The sequence below is a fragment of the Somniosus microcephalus genome, chromosome 28 (assembly GCF_052327205.1).
Source record: "Somniosus microcephalus isolate GS21.2 chromosome 28, FLI_Smic_1.0, whole genome shotgun sequence".
Lineage (NCBI taxonomy): Eukaryota > Metazoa > Chordata > Chondrichthyes > Squaliformes > Somniosidae > Somniosus > Somniosus microcephalus.
The window spans coordinates 29,978,489-29,998,558 of record NC_141014.1 but is presented as its reverse complement, the minus strand read 5'-3'; the positions used below and the strand labels follow the sequence as shown (position 1 = coordinate 29,998,558).

General features: G+C 47.6%; 1 protein-coding gene across 2 annotated transcripts in view; it reads left to right on the top strand.

Moving 5' to 3' along the window:
- Positions 1-20,070, top strand: part of LOC147099487 (cytohesin-3-like) — an 86,354-nt gene that overhangs the window by 31,584 nt on the left and 34,700 nt on the right. Inside the window, exons 1-4 of one of the 2 annotated variants that reach the window (XM_085969668.1) lie at positions 7,577-7,741; positions 10,515-10,597; positions 15,349-15,413; positions 18,253-18,319. In XM_085969668.1, the coding sequence (XP_085825794.1) occupies positions 7,735-7,741; positions 10,515-10,597; positions 15,349-15,413; positions 18,253-18,319 (222 nt within the window). In that variant the 5' untranslated portion in view covers positions 7,577-7,734. Of the gene's footprint in view, positions 1-7,576; positions 7,742-10,514; positions 10,598-15,348; positions 15,414-18,252; positions 18,320-20,070 lie in introns of those variants that run through there. The other variant, XM_085969667.1, reaches the window with a different exon arrangement.

Sequence of the window (20,070 nt, the reverse complement as noted above, 5' to 3'; positions counted from 1 at the left end):
CACTCTCTGGGTGAAGAAATTCCTCCTCATCTCTGTCCTAAATGGCTTACCCCTTATCCTTAGACTGTGACCCCTGGTTCTGGACTCCCCGACCATCGGGAACATCCTTCCTGCATCTAGTCTGTCTAGTCCTGTTAGAATTTTATAAGTTTCAATGAGATCCCCTCTCATTCTTCTAAACTCCAGCGAGTATAAGCCCAATCAGCCCAATCTCTCCTCATACGTCATTCCTGCCATCCCAGGTATCAGTCTGGTGAATCTTCGCTGCACTCCCTCCATGGCAAGAACATCCTTCCTCAGATAAGGCCACCAAAACTGCACACAATACTCAAGGTGTGGTCTCACCAAGGCCCTGTACAACTGCAGCAAGACATCCTTGCTCCTGTACTCGAATCCTCTCGCTACGAAGGCCAACATACCATTTGCCTTCTTAACCGCCTGCTGTTTGTGGGAGCTTGCTGTGCGCAAATTGGCGGCCGCGTTTCCTACAACAGCGACTACACTTTAAAAGCACTTCATTGGCTGTAAAGTGCTTTGGGACATCCTCAGATCATGATAGGTGCTGCAGAAATGCCAGTTCGTTTGAACCAGATCACATTGTGATTCTGATGTGGTGTAAGTGAAGTCCAACACCGGCTTCAGTGTGCCAGTGCAGCCTTCGGTCGCCTGAGGAAGAGAGTGCTTGAAGACCAGGACCTCAAACCCGGCACCAAGCTCATGGTCTACAGAGCAGTAGTGATACCCACCCTCCTGTATGCCTCAGAGACATGGATCATGTACAGCAGGCACCTCAAAGCACTGGAGAGGTACCACCAACGCTGCCTCCGCAAGATCCTGCACATCCATTGGCAGGGTAGGCGCACCAATGTCAGTGTTCTCGCTCAGGCCAACATCCCCAGCATCGAAGCTTTGACCACGCTCGATCAGCTCTGATGGATGGGTCACATTGTCCGCATGCCCGATACGAGACTCCCAAAACAAGCGCTCTACTCGGAGCTCCGGCACGGCAAGAGAGCCCCAGGTGGGCAGAAGAAACGCTTCAAGGACACCCTCAAAGCCTCCTTGAAAAATTGTAACATCCCCACCGACACCTGGGAATCCCTGGCGCAAGACCGCACAAAGTGGAGGAGAAGCATCCGGGAAGGCGCCGAACACCTCGAGTCTCTTCGCTGGGAGCAAGTGGAAGCCAAATGCAAGCAGCGCAAGTCAACCCAAGCACCCCACCCACCCGTCCCTTCAACCACCGTCTGCCCCACCTGTGACAGAGACTGTAGGTCCCGCATTGTCCGCCATGGCTCAGTTGGTAGCACTCGTCTCTTGAGTCAGAAAGTTGTGTGGTTCAAGCCCTACTTTGGAGATGTAGAGCATGGAATCTAGACGGTACTGAGGGAATGCTGCACTGTCGGAGGTGCCGTCTTTTGAATGGGATGTTAAAGTGAGGTACCGTCTTCCCTCTCGGGTGAAACATAGAACATAGAAAAATAGGAGCAGGAGTAGGCCATTCGGCCCTTCGAGCCTGCTCCGCCATTCAATATGATCGTGGCTGATCCTCTATCTCAATACAGGAAACTCTCGATTTACCAGCACCTAAAATAACCGGAAATCTCTTAACCGGCAAAATTCAGGAGTAGGTTCAGGTTAGTTTTACTTCATATTAGTGGCCGTTCCTCAATCTGTGGCCGTGTAACCGGGGTTCCTGCACCTGTTGCTATGCAACAGGGACGCCTGGATCTGTGGCAGTGTACGGGACTCTCGTACCTTTTACCATACCTCTCTGTAATCCGGACTTTTTGATAAACCGGCACCACGCCGGTCCCGTCGGTGCCGGATAAAAAAGAGTTTCCTGTACCATATTCCTGCTCTCTCCCCATTCCCCTTGATGCCTTTTGTGTCTAGAAGTTAAAGATTCCCCGGCCACTATTTGAAAAAGGACAGGGGGGTTCTCAGGTGGCAGGTGCAATCTAATGTAGGTGAATGTGAGGTTGGGGGTAAAAGCAAGGAATGGAAGTAGAGACTCGATGGATAAACACTGAAGGGGGTGGAGGAACACGGGCTCAAATACATTTTACATTCTCGGGGTGTGGGCGTCGCTGGCAATGTTGGCGTTTATTGCCCATTCCTAGTTGCCCTGAGAATGTAGCGATGAGCTGGTTTTCCATATAACTGAGTGGCTTGCTAGGCCAGTTCAGAGGGCAACTAAAAGTCAACCACAGTGTGGTATGGGGGACGGGAGCATAGTGATTATGTTACTGGACTAGTAATGCAGCAACCTGGACTAATGATCCGTCAGACATGAGTTCAAATCAACACAATGGCAGCTGGGGAATTTAAATTCAATTAAATAAATCTGGAATAAAAAGCTAGTACAGGAAACTCTTTTTTATCCGGCACCGACGGGACCGGCGTACTGCCGGTTGATCAAAAAGTCCGGATTACAGAGAGGTATATTTACTAAGGTACGAGAGCCCCGTACACGGCCACAGATCCAGGCGTCCCTGTTGCATGGCAACAGGTGCAGGAACCCCGGCTACACGGCCACTAATATGAAGCAAAACTTACCTGAACCTACTCCTGAATTTTGCCAGTTAAGAGAAGGAAATCTGCCGTCCTTACCCGGTCTGGCCTATTAGTGACTCCAGATCACAGCAGTGTAGTTGACTCTTAACTGCCCTCTGAAATGGCCCAGCGAGCCGCTTAGTTGTATTCAAGAAGGCGGCTCACCACCACCTTCTCGAGGGCAATTAGGGATGGGCAATAAATGCTGGTCTTGCCAGCGACGCCCACATCCCGTGAATGAATAAAAATATGCAAGCCAGACCAGGTAATGACATCAGGTTTCCTTCCCTAAAGGGGCATTAGTGAACCAGTTGGGTTTTTAATGACAATTTGATAGCTTCGTGGTCACTTTTACTGGTACCAAATTCCACATTTTGTTTTTAAAAATATGAATTCTCAAACAGCCATGGTGGGATTTCAACTCATGTTCCCTGGTATTAAAACAGAAAATACTGGAAACACTCAGCCGGTCAGGCAGCCTCTGCGGAGAGAGAAACAGAGTTAATCCTTCGTCGGAACTGGAAAACGTTAGAGATGTAACAGGATTTAAGCAAGTGCAGGGGGCAGGGAAAGGGGGAAGGAGAGGGAAGGAACAAACAAAAAGGGACGGTCTGTGATAGGGTGGAAGGCAGGAGAGATTGAATGACAAAAGGGACGATAGTGCGAGGCGAAAGGAGATGGTAATGAGACAAGTTAAGGAACAAAAGATGAGTCTAGAGGAGGTGTAAGTGGGAATGGCAGAATCATCAACAGCTGCCGTGTGGAAAAAAAAAATGGGGGCAGAGGTTATGGTCTGAAATTGTTGAACTCGATGCTGAGTCCTGAAGACTGTAAAGTGTCCAATCGAAAGATGAGGTGCTGTTCCTCGAGCTTACACTGAGCTTCATTGGAACAGTGTAAGAGGCAGGGAAAGGGAGGAAAGAACAAAAGGGAAGGTCTGTGAAAGGGAGGAGAGATTAAATGACAAAAGGGATGATGGTGCGAGGCAAAAGGGGGCAAGTTAAGAAACAAAAGATGGGTCTAGAGGAGGTGTAAATGGGAATGGCAGAATGATTGCCAACAGCTGCCGTCCAAAAAAATCCAGCGTGCATGATCTGAAACTGCTGAACTTAATGTTGAGTCCAGAAGGCTGTAAAGTGCCTAATTGGAAGATGAGGTGCCGTTCCTCAAGCTTCCCTGGATTACTGGTCCAGTAACATAACCACTACGCTACCGGACCCTGTGATAGAAATTCCCCGAATGTGTCAATGCAGGTGTGTAAAGCCATTAATAGGAAGGCCAACAGCATTTTGACTTGCCTGAAGCTTGGCCCCCAGACTGTGTTGTTTTGACTTCCCAGTGCTTGGGGGGATATTGGCTCCTCCGCACCTCTCCGAACATAGAGGGACAAGAGAAGTGATTTATTGTTGCGGTTGTGGTGTATGAGGAAGTATTGATGGTATTCTGAGTCGGGGTGTTGGGGAGCGGGATACAGATGGTCTCACTTTTCAAAATAGTGCGAGTAATTTATATGACATTTCCTATCGATTCTTTCAGGTTCAGCAGGCATGAGCTGAAGACATTGTGGTTGCCTGCAGATGTTTTCTATAAGGAGTGTGCTTTACCGCTGTCACCCCCCTTTCCGTTGACACGAAATAGTGTCTGCATTTAAATAAAATAAATGCTCGCTGCGACCTGGAGTCTTTCTCACCTTCCCGAAATGTTTCAAAGCGGTTTGCACAATGGACTGGGCAGTAACAACAACAACAACATGCATTTGTATAGCGCCTTTAACGCAGTAAAATGTCCCGAGGCATTGAAACTTATTAAAACTTATAAAATTCTAACAGGACTAAACAGACTAGATGCAGGAAGAATGTTCCCGATGGCGGGGGAGTCCAGAACCAGGGGTCACAGTCTAAGGATAAGAGGTAAGCCATTTAGGACTGAGATGAGGAGGAATTTCTTCACCCAGAGAGTGGTGAACCTGTGGAATTCTCTACCACAGAAGGCAGTGGAGGCCAATTCATTAAATATATTCAAGAAAGAGTTAGATATATTTCTTAAGGCTAAAGGGGTCAAGGGATATGGGGAGAAAGCAGGGACAGGGTACTGAATTTGGATGATCAGCCATAATCCCATTGAATGCCGGAGCAGGCTCGAGGGGCCGAATGGCCTACTCCTGCTCCTATCTTCTATGTTTCTATTTTTCTATGTAAGGCACTGCACAGGAGTATTTTAAGACAAAACATTTGACACCGAGCCACATAAGGATAAATTAGGGCAGGTGACCAAAAGCTTGGTCAAAGAGGTAGGTTTTAAGGAGCGCCTTAAAGGAGGAAAGAGAGGTAGTGAGGCGGAGAGGTTTAGGCAGGGAATTCCAGAGCTTAGGGCCCAGGCAACAGAAGGCACGGCCACCAAATGTTGAGCGATTATAATGAGGGATGCTCAAGAGGGCAGAATTAGAGGAGTGCAGAGATCTCGGGGGGGGGGGGGGGTTGTAGGGCTGGAGGAGATTACAGAGATAGGGAGGGGCGAGACCACGGAGGGATTTGAAAACAAGCAGGAGAATTTAAAAATCGAGGCGCTGCTTAAGCTATCTTTAAAATAGTTTTTTTTGCAGAAGAGACGGTGTCGGTCTCTGCTGTCATTTTCCCTGTCATGCTTTAGTACAGCTGCTTCCTGTAATGGAAGTAGTGTAGCGTTGGTTCTGAGTGGGAATGGGGAATTGGAGCAATCAGTTTTAGCAGCGAGTTCCTCCCGATCACGCCAAGCCAACAGCTGCTTCCTTTGTTACTCAGGCTCAGGAGAGCAGGCGATGCTCAACTGAGTCATAGCGTTAGTGGCCGGCCGTCAGAGGAGTGAGCAATTCCTGACGTTCATTATTAATGGCTGTCCACAACTGGATTTCCTTGTTCTTGTAAAGAACGAACTTGCATTTATATAGCGCCTTTCACATCCTCGGGTCGTCAGAAAATGCCTCCCAGCCAATGAAGTGCGTTTGAAGTGCACTCGCTGTTGTAACGTGGCAGCCACTGGTGTTTCCAAACTTCACAAGAGGGAAGAAGAGACAATCAGAGGATGCATTTGCCTCAGGCTGCTCACCTTGCTGCGACTTCAAGAGTATCTCTGGCAAATAGCCAGCAGACCAATTATTCACTCACCCAGCCAGTCAATGGATGGCTGGGGGGTGGGGGGGGGGGGGAGAGGGCAGGGCAGAAGAGAGTGGGCAGGAAAAGAAAACCTAGAGGAAGGGACAAGGCCCAGCGTGCAGGAGAGCACCAAGCTTGAAAGAAGACAGTGTCAGCCATGGCTCAGTGGGTAGCACTCTTGCCTCTGAGTCAGAAAGTTGTGGGTTCAAAGTCCCACTCCAGAGACTTGAGCACAAAAATCTTGGCTGACAGTCCAGTGCAGTACTGAGGGAGTGCTGCACTGTCGGAGGTGCCGAGTTTCAGATGAGACATTAAACTGAGGCTCCGTCTACCCTCTCAGGTCGACGTAAAAGATCCCATGGCACTACAGGAAACTCTCAATTTACCGGCACCTAAATAACCGGAAATCTCTATTAACCGGCAAAATTCAGGAGTAGGAGTAGGTTCAGGTAAGTTTTACTTCATATTAGTGGCCGTTCCTGGATCTGTGGCCGTGTAACCGGGGTTCCTGGACCTGTTGCTATGCAACAGGGACGCCTGGATCTGTGGCCGTGTACGGGGCTCTCGTACCTTTTAACTATACCTCTTTGTAATCCGGACTTTTTGATAAACCGGCACCACGCCGGTCCCGTCGGTGCCGGATACAAAAGAATTTCCTGTATATTGAAAAAGAACAAGGGAGTTATCCTTGGTGTCCTGGGGCCAGTATTTATCCCTCAACCAACATCACTAAGAACAGATTATCTGGTCATTATCACATTGCTGTTTGTGGGAGCTTGCTGTGCGCAAATTGGCTGCCGCGTTTCCCACATTACAACAGTGACTGCACTTCAAAAAGTATTTTGTTGGTTGTAAAGCGCTTTGAGACGTCCTGAGGTCATGAAAGGCGCCGTAGAAATGCAAGTCTTTCTTTAGGTTAAAGTGATTAGGAGTCACCAAGCATTGGTTTTAAAAGCCTGGCGGTCGCAGGGTGAACTTGAGGGAAATGGTGCTGTACAGTTCTGAGGTTTTGAGAAGGAACGAGTTACAGCAGGAGAGGAGGCCACGAACTCTTCTGCCCTCAGTGCCTCCACCCCGTCTATCGCGCCTTTCACGACCACCGGACGTCCCAAAGCGTTTTACAGCCAATGAAGTACTTTTTGGAGTGCAGTCACTGTTGTAATGTAGGAAACGTGGCAGCCATTTCGCACACAGTAAGCTCCCACAAACAGCAATGTGATAATGACCAGATAATCTGTTTTTGCGATGTTGGTTGAGAGATAAATATTGTTACATTCACCTGAGAGAGCAGACATCTCAGTTTAACATCACATCCGAAAGACGGCACCTCCATCAATGTGGCACTCCCTCAGTACTGCACTGGAGTGTCAGCCTAGATTATGTGCTCAAGTCCTAGAACCTATAACCTTCTGACTGAGAGTTGAGAGTTTTCCCTGTAAGCCCAGGCTCACACCCTGCTCCACTGAGGAAGTTAAGAGTTAAAGGGAAACTTTTTCACCCAAAGGGTAAAAAAGTTGTGGAATGAGTTACTGGGGAAGGTCATTGAAGCAGCGAGATGAATGGATTTAAAAGATGTTTCTGGAGGGAGAAGGGATGTGATGAGAAGGCAGGGACCTCCGTCATTGCGGCACTCCCTCAGTACTGCACTAGGAGTGTCAGCCTAGCTTTTTGTGCTCAAGTCTCTGGAGTGGGACTTGAACCCACAACCCTCTGACTCAGTGCTACCCACTCAGCCAAAGCTGACACAGCATAAAAAGGGTTAAATAGGAAGCTTAATTACTTCTGAATAAAAAAATGGATGCATCAGTTCCAGGAACTGGCTGCGGACGAGATCTCAGGGGGTGGGTTTATGCACCGTTTGAGGTTTCAGATCATCTAACCACCAAGTCTTGATCCCTCGCAGCGCCCATTCTTCATTGAATGATTGCTCTGTGTGGGGGAATACAATTCAAAAGGTCCGTCCTGATCAGAGTTTGCCACCGCGGCTGGATATTATACGTGCGGTCAGTTATGAACGTTTGCTAGACAGCACCTTGGATGTCCTGACATGCTCAGTGAGTTTTCTGTTGGTTATTTTGTTTTAGCAACTAAGTCCGCGCAGGGCAAGGTGTTAAGCTTCAGCTGACGAATATAACAAGCTGTAGCCACCGGTCCCTTTAAGGGACTTGCCGTCCCCTCCGCAGCTAAATGTTGATCAATTAACTAGCCGGTTCCCCTCACGGTGCTTTTCTGTTATTCAGGTACAGGTAGAAAGACAGTGAAACTTAGAGGACAGAAGGGAAAAGTGTTGTTTACTGAAACTTTTAAAACCTGTTTTACAAAGTCATTTCGAAAGCACAGGCTTCTGTTATTTAGTAAAGTCTGCAGTCAGCTTTAGACAAATGTTTGGAGTGAGATTTATGCTCAAACGCGGGGAGAGTGATTGCAAATACCCGGAGCTGTTTTTAACAGTGAGAGTCATTAAGTTGTCAAGCGAAATGAGGGAACCTTCTTTTATTTATTCGTTTACGGGATGTGGGCTTCGCTGGCGAGGTCGGCATTTATTGCCCATCCCTAATTGCCCCTTGAGAAGGTGGTGGTGAGCCGCCTTCTTGAACCGCTGCAGTCCGTGTGGTGAAGGTGCTCCCACAGTGCTGTTAGGGAGGGAGTTCCAGGATTTTGACCCAGCGACGATGAAGGAACGGCCGATATGCTCCTAAGTCAGGATGGTGTGTGACTTGGAGGGGAACTTGGAGGTGGTGGTGTTCCCATGCGCCTGCTGCCCTTGTCCTTCTCCAAATGAGTGAGAGCTCTGTACAGTACCACAGTGCCATTTAGCACAAGCTACACCACTTATTGGAACATGCTCTGCTACCTTGCAACGTGCTCTTCTTTCATTAGTAGCCAAGGTTGACCATGTCTGTGATGTCAGCCGTGGCTCAGTGGGCAGCACCCTCGCACTCTGAGTCAGAAGGTTGTGGGTTCAAGTCCCACTCCAAAGACTTGAGCACAAAAATCTAGGCTGACACTCCACAGTGCAATATTGAGGGAGTGCCGCACTTTTGGAGGTGCCGTCTTTTGGATGAAATGTTAAACCGAGGCCTCGTCTGCTCTCTCAGATGGGTGTAAAAGGTCCCACAGGCGCTATTTCGAAGAAGAGCAGGGGAGTTATCCCTGGTGCCCTGGACAATATTTATCCCTCAATCAACATCATTAAACCAGATGATCCGGTCATTATCACATTGCTGTTTGTGGGAGCTTGCTGTGCATAAATTGGCTGCCGCGTTTCCTACATTACAACAGTGACCACACTTCAAAAAGTACTTCATTGGCTGTAAAGCGCGTTGGGACGTCCGGTGGTCATGAAAGGCGCTATAGAAATGCAAGTCTTTCTTTCTTCCTGTTCATATCATAGACCCATACAGCACAGAAGGAGGCCATTCAGCCCATCGTGCCTGTGCCGGCTCTTTGAAAGAACTGTCCAATTAGTCCCACTCCTGTAGCCCTGCAAATTTTCCTTTTCAAGTATTTATCCAATTCCCTTTTGAAAGTTACTATTAAATCTGCTTGAATCGCCCTTTCCAGCAGAGCATTCCAGATCATAACACCTCGCTGCGTAAAAAAAAATTCTCTTCCACTCACCTCTGGTTCTTTTGCCGATCTGTGTCCTCTTGTAACCGACCCTCCTGCCTTGGAAACAGTTTTTCCTTATTTACTCTATTAAAATCCTTCAGAATGTTGAACACCTCTATTAAATCTCCCCTTAACCTTCTCTGCTCTAAGGAGAACGATCCCAGCTTCTCCAGTCTCTCTACATAACTGAAGTCCCTTGTCCATGGTGTCATTCTAGTAAATCACCTTTCAGATGAGATGTTAAACCGAGGACCCATCTGCCCTCTCACATGGACATAAACGATCCCATGGCACTATTCAAAGTGAGATGTCCTGTGCAACATACAGGAAACTTGGTGATATCCGGCACCGACGGGACCGAGCTGTTGCCGTTAGATCAAAACTGCCGGACATGTTGAAACATACGGAGATTTTCAGCTCCGTGTGAATCAACAAACCCTGTTGCTTAGCAACAGCTTCAAAACAGTCGGCTGCAGCTTAAAAGCGTCTCTAGCTGAAGCTGTTGCTTAGCTACAGACCTTGCAGAGCCTGACTGGGAAAAAAAAAAGCAACGAGAAGTAAAAATACTTATAGGAAACGGCTCCTGAATTTTGCCGGTAGATAGAGCTTTCCGGACTTTTAACCTCCGGATAAACCAAAGTTTCCTGTATATCCTTCAACCAGCATCACTGACTCTGTAACCTCCTCCAGCCCCACAACCCCCCGCAATCTCTGCTCTCCTCCAATTCTGGTCTCTTGCGCGTCCCCGATTTTAATCGCTCCACCATTGGCGGCCGTGCCATCAGCTGCCTGGGCCCGAAACTCTGGAATTCCCTCCCTAAACCTCTCCGCCTCTCTCTCCTCCTTTAAGGCGCTCCTTAAAACCTACCTCTTTGACCAAGCTTTTGGTCACCTGTCCTAATATCTCCTTAAGTGGCTCGTTGTCAAGTTTTGTCTGACTAGGCTCCTGTGAAGCTCCTTGGGATGTCTTATTACATTAAAAGCGCTACATAAAAACAAGTTGTTGTAAAACAAAAGAGATCACTGGGCAGATTTATGCTATTCAGTGGTTTTACTTACAAACCCATGATTGCTGAGTTTAATGCCTTCTGTGCAGCTGGTATTGTAGTCGGTGTTGTATTTGCACTTAACCTGTACTTGCAATTTAAATCTTGTAATTAAAGAAAAATTCCTTGCGGATAAAATCTAACTGTACTGCCTTGCTCCCGCTCTCAGGACTTTCAGACCTCACCTCACAGGAACAGGAGGAGGTCCAGCGTGTCCAACTGCATAAAAAGGAGTTACAGGACGACATCGAGGTAGGATGTAAAAACATGTACACGACAAGAGCATTTTGCAGAGAGAAAACCCAACACACTGCAATATAAATTACAGAGCGAAAGAAAGACTTGCATTTATATAGCGCCTTTCACCACCTCAGGGCATCCCAAAGTGCTTTACAGCCGATGAAGTACTTTTATGAAGTGGAGTCACTGTTGTAATGTAGGAAACGCGGCAGCCAATTTTGCGCACAGCAAGCTCCCACAACCAGCAGTGTGATAATGGCCAGATAATCTGTTTTTGTGATGTTGATTGAGAGATAAATATTGAGGCCAGGACCCTAGGGATAACTCCCCTGTTCTTCTTCGAAATAGTGCTGTAGGATCTTTTATGTCTACCTGAGAGGGCAGAGGGGGCCTTGGTTTAATGTTGTGTCCGAAAGACGGCACCTCCCGACAGTGCGGCACTCCCTCAGCACTGCACTGGAGTGACAGCCTAGATTCTTGTGCTCAAGTCACTGGAGTGGGGACTGTGAACCCACAACCTTCTGACTCAGAGGCGAGAGAGTGGTTCCAACTGAGCCACAGCTGTCAGGCCACTGGCTGATAAGACTTTACATGGTAAACCAGGCCAACTTTAACATCCTTTAGCTTCCTGTTTGGATTTTAGAGCATTTTCATCGGAGTGCTTGTTGCGTTAGCACGATTAATTGGCTTTGAAGTGTTGAGTCCTCCAGCGACAAGGGCCTAGCTTAGTGTGCGCAGTTGAAGTGTAGAGGCACTGGAGCACCCTCTGGCAATGATCGCACCCTTACTGATGTTAATTCAGTTCCCTCACACTAGTCAGCAGGATAACTCCTCCCAGCCAATTCCCCAGTGATATCATCAGCACCTGCGGATAAGATGCAAATCTTTGCAAGAGAGACTGCAAACTCCCCTAAATTGGGTAGGTAACCTGCACAGGCAGTGCAATAGAACCATAGAATAGTACAGCACAGAAGGAGGCCATTGGGCCCATCGAATCAAGGCCGGCTCTTTCGAAGAGCAATCCAATCAGTCCCACCCGTTTTCCCCATATCCCTGCAATTTTTTCTTGTTCCAGTGTTTATCCAATTCCCTTTTGAAGACTACTATTGAATCTGTATCCACCTAAGATAGTCATTCGCCTTTTGATGGCAGCACCGATGCACTGGGTCCCTCCGAGAAGTTTCTAGACTTCCATCAGCTGATGGAGGTCACTGGCAATTGTAGCCACCCATCTGAAAAGAGAAGTGCTGGCAAAGTCGCTGTGGACAGATCTGTAGGTCGTCTCATCCTCTGTCGTCGAATTACAGTATGCAGACGACGCTTGCATCTGCGCTCACTCGGAGATCGAACTCCAAACCATCGTCAACACCTTCACCGAAGCGTACGAGAGCATGGGCCTTACACTAAACATCCGTAAGACAAAGGTCCTCTACCAACCTGCCCCCGCCACACAGTACTGCCCCCCCGATTATCAAAATCCACAACAAGGCCTTGGACAACATGGACCACTTTCCATACCTCGGGAGCCTACTGTCAACAAGGGCAGACGTCGACGACGAAGTCCAACACCGCCTTCAGTGTGCCAGTGCAGCCTTCGGTCGCCTGAGGAAGAGAGTGTTTGAAGACCAGGACCTCAAACCCGGCACTAAGCTCATGGTCTACAGGGCAGCAATGATACCCGCCCTGCTGTATGCCTCAGAGACATGGACCATGTACAGCAGGCACCTCAAAGCACTGGAGAGGTACCACCAACACTGCCTCCGCAAGATCCTGCAAATCCATTGGCAGGATAGGCGCACCAATGTCAGTGTTCTTGCTCAGGCCAACATCCCCAGCATCGAAGCTTTGCCCACGCTCAATCAGCTCCGATGGACGGGTCACATTGCCCGCATGCCCGATACGAGACTCTCAAAACAAGCGCTCTACTCGGAGCTCTGGCACGGCAAGAGAGCCCCAGGTGGGCAGAGGAAACGCTTCAAGGACACCCTCAAAGCCTCCTTGAAAAAGTGTAACATCCCCACTGACACCTGGGAATCCCTGGCCCAAGACCGCACAAAGTGGAGGAGAAGCATCCGGGAAGGCGCCGAACACCTCGAGTCTCTTCACCGGGAGCAAGCGGAAGCCAAGCGCAGGCAGCGCAAGCAGCACACGTCAACCCAAGCACCCCACCCACCCGCCCCTTCAACCACCATCTGCCCCACCTGTGACAGAGATTGTAGGTCTCGCATTGGACTCATCAGTCACCTGCGAACTCATTTTTAATGTGGAAGGAAGTCATCCTCGGTTCCCAGGGACTGCCTAAGAAGAGAAGAAGATAGCGAGTGCTTGGCGATCCAGATCATCTCACTGCATCTGACAAACGAGCCCACATTTTCTTGAGCATTTGCTTCCGTACACCATATTTTCCAGCTATTTTCGCTGCTTTCCTATTCTGAGGAGATGGATGGTGCTACCCTTCTAGAATAGAGATTGGTACAGCAATGTTCTACAAAACTTACGTGTGGCCAGAGATGGAAGACTGAGCAGAGAAAAGCCATCATTACAATCCAAAACCATCGAAACAATTGACTTTGTTGAGTAGAGGCTGGTTTACTCTAAGCCAACATGTACCCTTGGCGGCACTGCGGAGAGTAATTGACTTGGTATTCTCAGTGTTGAAGATGACACACCACTGGGCTTCCCACTATCTAAATCTATCTGCAGTGGTTAGGTCCCTGTATATCTTGATTGGGAGCTAATCATGCTATAGGTTGTAGTGTCATCGGTAAAGAACAAAACCTTTGAGAACAAGCACCAGGTTGTAGATGAAGGCATAGAAATGGCCCAGGCGCATTTCACCAAGGGCTCGCTGCATAGGTGTTGTGCTAAGAAGTCCCTGACATGAATCAATCATTCATGAAAGAAAGACTTATGAAATACTGAGCGGCCTGCGGGTGGCGCTGTCCAGGGAGAGTATAAATACTCGGGCACGGGCCCAGCTTGCGCAGGACATTCTTAACAGGAACTAGTGAAGGACACAACTAGACCTCCATGTTGTAAAACAGTTGATTAAAGCTTTGTTTAACGCTTAGACCAAGTGCCTAGTAGTTTTCTTACGTCAGTCCCGTCAAGGTGGCACCTTCTGAGGAAGTCGTGTGTCCACTTCAATAGGTCACTAGATATGCCAAACAAAAGGACAGGCTGCTTTGGGACCATCAAGAGCTCTAATGACTTGTTGGCCATCAAGAGAATCAACCCATTCCTGGATCATGAGGTTGGGAATACAACCTGTCGATTCTCTGCAAGATCATGGGTGGAACGGTATTGCGAAGGATTATAAACCCTTCTAAGTCAAAACTCCGCATTCATATCAACAATATAGACCTGCTGCAACTACACATCAATGTTCTGCATCTGTCCGTACGGTACCTGAATGATGAAGCTTCAGGCATTGCCTCTCCTGCTGGTGGTATTCTCTCCCAGTGTCATCGCCTGGAACTCTACCCCTTGCTGGAAGATCTTTATCGCCAAGTTAACCTCACCTACTGAACCTAGGTCGCCCTTTGACTCATAGGAACAGGAGGAGGCCATTCAGCCCCTCGAGCCTGTTCCGCCATTCAATGAGATCATTGCTGATCTGCGATCTAACTCCATATACCCGCCTTTGGCCCATATCCCTCAATACCTTTGGTTAACAAAAACTGATCAATCTCAGATTTAAAGTTAACAATTAACCCAGCATCAATTGCTGTTTGCGGAAGAGTTCCAAACTTCTACCACCCTTTGTGTGTAGAAGTGTTTCCTAATTTCACTCCTGAAAGGCCTGGCTCTAATTTTAATGCCCCCCAGTCCTCGAATCCCCCACTAGTGGAAATAGTTTCTCTCTGTTACCTGTTTTCTTTGGCTACACAATGCCTCATAGTAAAACTAGGAAGATATTAGGAACAGGAGGTCATTCAGCCCCTGGAGCCTGTTCCTCCATTCAATTAGATCATGGCTGATCTGTACCTCAACTCCATTAAAAAAAAATTCATTCATGGCAGCATTTATTGCCCATCCCTAATTGCCTTTGTGATATGGCTTGTTAGTCAACCACAAAATTACTGTGGATCTAGAGTCATGTATAGGCCAGACCGGGTAAGGGCAGCAGATTTCCTTCCCTAAAAGATATTAGCGAACCAGATGAGTTTTTCTGACAATTCGGTAGTTTCATGGACTCCATTAAATAAATCTGGAATTAAAAAGCTCATATCAGTATTGGTGACTATGAAACTTGTCGTTAAAAACCCATCTGATTCACTAGTGTCCTTTAGGGAAGGAAATCTGCCGTCCTTACCCGGTCTGGCCTATTTGTGACTCCCGGCCCACAGCAATGTGGTTGACTCTTAGCTGCCCTCTGCGGTTCAAGGTGGCTCACCACCACCTTCTTAAGGGCAATTAGGGATGGGCAATAAATGCCGGCCTTGCCAGCGACGCCCACATCCCATGAATGAATTTAAAAAAAACTGATACTAGCTTTATTTCATTAAAATTTCCCAGCTGCTGTGGTGGGGATTTGAGCTCATGTCTCTCAGATCATTAGTTCAGGCCTCTGGATTACTAGTCCAGTGACATAACCACGATGCTACCATATCGGCCTTAGCTCCAAATCCTTTGATACCCTTACCGAATGAAAATAACCCGTAGGTTATGTTTATAAACAGTAAAGTATTCCGTCTGAATCCAGCTCTGGCTGGTTTTCCTGTCAGGTTCTGTATCCTAACTGTGACTGTTTCCCTTTACAGAGGCTGAAGATGGAAATTGCAGAAGTTATCACTGAGCTCGAGAACTTCGGTTACACGGAGGAGAGGTGAGCAGAGGACACTTAACGGCACAGTTTTAAAGAGTGTGCAGGGACAGAGGGACCTGGGAGTTAATGTCCCTGAAGGTGGCAGGACATATTGAGAGAGTGGTTAACAAAGCATATGGGATCTTGGGCTTCATAAATAGAGGTATTGAGTACAAAAGTAGAGAAGTTATGCTGAACCTTTATAAAGCGCTGGTTAGGCCACAACTGGAGTATTGCGTCCAGTTCTGGTCACCACACTTTAGGAAGGATGTGAAGGCCCTTGAGAGGGTGCAGAGGAGATTTACCAGAATGGTTCCGGGGATGGGTGATCTTAGCTATAGGGACAGGTTGGAGAAGCTGGATTTGTTTTCATTAGCGCAAAGGAGGTTGAGGGTTGATTTGATGGAGGTGTACAAGATTATACCGGGTTTGGATAGGCTAGACGGGGAAAGGCTGTTCCTACGAGTTGATGGTGCAAGGACGAGGGGACAGAAATTTAAGGTTTTGGGCAAGAGATACAGGGGGGACGTGAGGAAAAACTTTTTTACGCAGCGAGTTGTGAGGAGCTGGGACTTGCTGCCGACGGAAGTGGTGGAAGCGGAGACACTCAATGTTTTCAAGGGGAGGCTGGATAGGCACTTGAGGGAAATAAACTTGCAGGGCTGCAGGGATAGAGCGGGGGAGTGGGACTGACTGGATTGCTCTACAGAGAGCCGGCACGGACTCAAATGGGCCGAATGGCCTCCTTCTGTGCCATTGAACGTACTCAGGACCTCTGGTATTCCAGCTCATCGTAGTTACAAAAACGTGAAGGGGTCCCCTAATGTTCCATCGTGATGCAATGACCCCCATGTTGGAGCACGTGCAAACATAGGACAATAGGAACTGCTGGAAGGAAAACGACCCAGGTCCATGTAGTTCACCTTCGACCATCCTGGTAGTCGCACGATGCAACGATAATGGAGTTGTTGGCTAATCGTAGCAATCAATCTCTATCAATTAGTCTGCAATAGGATGTGGGACTATAGTTAGAGTTAACTGTAGAAAAGGATTTGGACCTGATTAAAATAGCCAATGGGGAAGTGTCACTGGGTCCAGAGATGATGCACCCCAGGCTGTTAAAGGAAGTCAGAGAGGAGCTAGGACAGACTGCCCACAAATTTTCAATTTAACATCTAAATCGCGGACAGGAGGGATCCAAGCAATGTCTCTGTTCAAATAGGGAGAGAAGAGAAACCGGGTAACTAGCAACCAATTAATCTACGTAATTCGTGGGCAAATTCCTCAAATCTGTATTTCGAGGTCAAGTTAATGGACATCTGTTTAAAATGTGGAACCTGCTACCACATGGAGTAGTTGCGGCGAATAGCACAGATGCATTTAAAGGGCAGCTAGATAAGTACATGTGAGAGAAAAGAATAGAATTATATATTTACAGGGTGAGATGAAGAGGGGCGGGAGGAGGCTCGTGCGGAGCATAAATACCGGGATAGACCTGTTGGGCCGAAGGGATGGCAGGAATGAAGTATGAGGAGAGATTGGGTCGATTGGGCTTATACTTGCTGGAGTTTAGAAGAATGAGAGGGGATCGCATTGAAACTTATAAAATTCTAACAGGACTAGACAGACTAGATGCAGGAAGGATGTTCCCAATGGCAGGGGAGTCCAGAACCAGGGGTCACAGTCTAAAGATAAGGGGTAAGCCATTTAGGACAGAGATGAGGAAGAATTTCTTCACCCATAGAGTGGTGAACCTGTGGAATTCACTACCACAGAAGGCTGTTGAGGCCAATTCATTAAATATATTCAAGAAGGAGTTAGATATATTTCTTAAGGCTAAAGGGATCAAGGGATATGGGGAGAAAGCAGGGACAGGGTACTGAATTTGGATGATCAGCCATGATCTCATTGAATGGCGGAGCAGGCTCGAGGGGCCGAATGGCCTACTCCCGCTCCTATCTTCTATGTTTCTATGAAGGGCCTGTTTCTGTGCTGTAAATTCTATGTAAGCCTATGTTAGAGCTGGACATGAGGCATGGACAACCCCAGTGCTGGAGAACTTTGAGAACCATAGGTTCAAAGTCACCTGTTCCTCCCAAGCATGTTACACTCACCGCGTATCATGTCTCAAACTACTCATAAACCATATCCCAAAATGTTATTTTGTACCTCTTGTGTACATGGACATTGCGTCAAGGTGGGATTGGACCCAGTGGTGGGCCGTGCATGAACAACACACGCACAGAGTGCTAGCATTAGGACTCACTGTAAATGGCACCCATCTCACTGGGTGATAGGGACTGGATGAAGTCCATCACTGCTACGTAGGGGAGCATCGCCTGCAGTGACGTGATTAATCTTTGGATTGGACAACTTGAATGTCTCCGTTACACAAATAACGTCTCCCGGATTAACAAATAAAGTTGCGGAATCTATGACAATTTTCCAATCGTAATTATTCACCTTTAAATCCATAGCTTGCAGGAAGGGTGGGGGGGCGGGGAGAAGCACCTGAATTTCTACGCGCCCAGTAAGTCTCTTGCCGTTGACAGTCGGCCCATCTATTAGTTTGCAGCCTTTTGCACAGTTGCCCAACCGGACAGTTACAGGACCTTCCCTGCTCAGGCCTGAGTTAAAATTATAGCCGGGGCCCGATGACATCAGCGGCTCTCGGCCTGCATGTTTAAAGAAGGACCCCCGCCCCCCCCCCGGCTTTGGGCGGGTGGCTTGGTCGTCCGTCCAGAAGCCTGCGTAAAATTCGTGGCCAGCGGGATTGTGAATTGCTCAAGGGGTAATCTCCCGATTCATATTCGAGTGGAATGCTAAATGTTTATTAAATTTTTCCTCTATTTTCATTTAGCAAAGTTGCTGAAAGGAACAAACTGATGTCAGTGGGGAAAAAGAAATTCAACATGGATCCCAAAAAGGTACCAATTATTCCCTCCTTCTTTCCATTGCTCGTCTTCCATGACCCATTTTCTTTTTTAAGTTCGGCGAGTTGTTGTGATCTGGAATGCGCTGCCTGAAAGGGTGGTGGAAGCAGAGGGAGTGGGACTGATTGGATAGCTCTTACAAAGAGCCAGCACAGGCCCGATGGGCTGAATGGCCTCCTCTGTGCTGTAAGATTCTATGAATCTATGAATCCCCAAAGAACAATAAGAGATCATGAAAGGAGAAAAGTCCATTTGATCCATCATGCCTATTCCTTGTAAGCCATGTACAATATATCCCATCAGATATTCTACCTCACTCATTTAATCTTTAATTCTACATAAATAAATCTCCGATCGCCAAAGCAAAAACCCCAGAATATTTATCTATGCTTACACCTCCACTGGCTAACCCTGTGCTGCTGCTCTCCTCAAGAGGGACCCATGGTTAGACCACACTTGGAGTACTGCGTACAGTTCTGGTCGTCATATTATAAAAAGGATACAGAGGCACTGGAGAGGGTGCAGAGAAGATTTACAAGGTTGATACCAGAAATGCGAGGGTATACATATCAGGAAAGGATGAACAGGCTGGGTCTCTTTTCTCTTGAAAAAAGAAGGCTGAGGGGTGACCTAATAGAGGTCTTTAAAATTATGAAAGGTTTTGATAGAGTGGATACAGAGAGAGTGTTTCCACTTGTGGGGAAGAGCATAACTAGAGACCATCAATATAAGATAGTCACCAAGAAATCCAATAGGGAATTCAGAAGAAACTTCTTTACCCAGCGAGTGGTGAGAATGTGGAACTCGCTACCACAGGGAGTGGTTGAAGCGAATAGTATAGATGCATTTAAGGGGAGGCTGGACAAACATATGAGGGAGAAGGGAATAGAGGGTTATGCTGATAGAGTGAGATGAGGAAAGACGGGAGGAGGCTCGAGTGGAGCATAAACGCCGGCATGGACTGGTTGGGCCGAATGGCCTGTTTCTGTGCAGTATATCCTATGTAATCCAATGTAATATTCAAGGAATATATACTCAATGAGTAGAATTCTTCCATTTTATTTTTACCTCCCATCACATTATAGAATCATTGAATAGCACAGCACAGAAGGAGGCCATTCAGCCCATCGCTTCTGTGCCGGCTCTTTCGAAGAGCAATCCAGGCAGTCCCACTCCCCCGCTCTTTCCCCACATCCCTGCAATTTTTTTTCTCCTTCAATTATTTATCCAGTTCCCTCCCATCTTCTGCTCTCTGCTGAGAAATGACTAAAGGTAGAGTAAGTTGCCCCTGACTGCTCTCTCTTTCCTGTGGGGAAGCCCATCGCCTCCATCTTGAGCCACCTCCAGTGGTAAGGCTGAGATTGGGAACTCGCTGGTGAGGGAAATCACTCACGCGGACCACCTGGCAGCTGGCACCTCAAAGTAGCGCAGTATCCTGTGACATGTGACGTAATAAAGACTCACTACGCACTTGGTTGTACATAAAGCAAGGCTTTAATCGACTTGTAACAAAACATGGAGGTCTAGTTAGTAGTCACTAGCTTCCTGTTTCCAGATTGTCTCTGGCCAAGGTGGGCCCACACCCTAGTATTTATACTCCTCGGGCGGCGCCCTCAGCTGGCCGTTCAGTAGTACAAGTTTCGATTTATGACAACATGTATATCCTTTTCATTGTCTCAGGAAAGAAGTGACTATGCTACAATCCGAAAGAACAGACTTTTTCCAACATTGAGTTCCTATGTCAA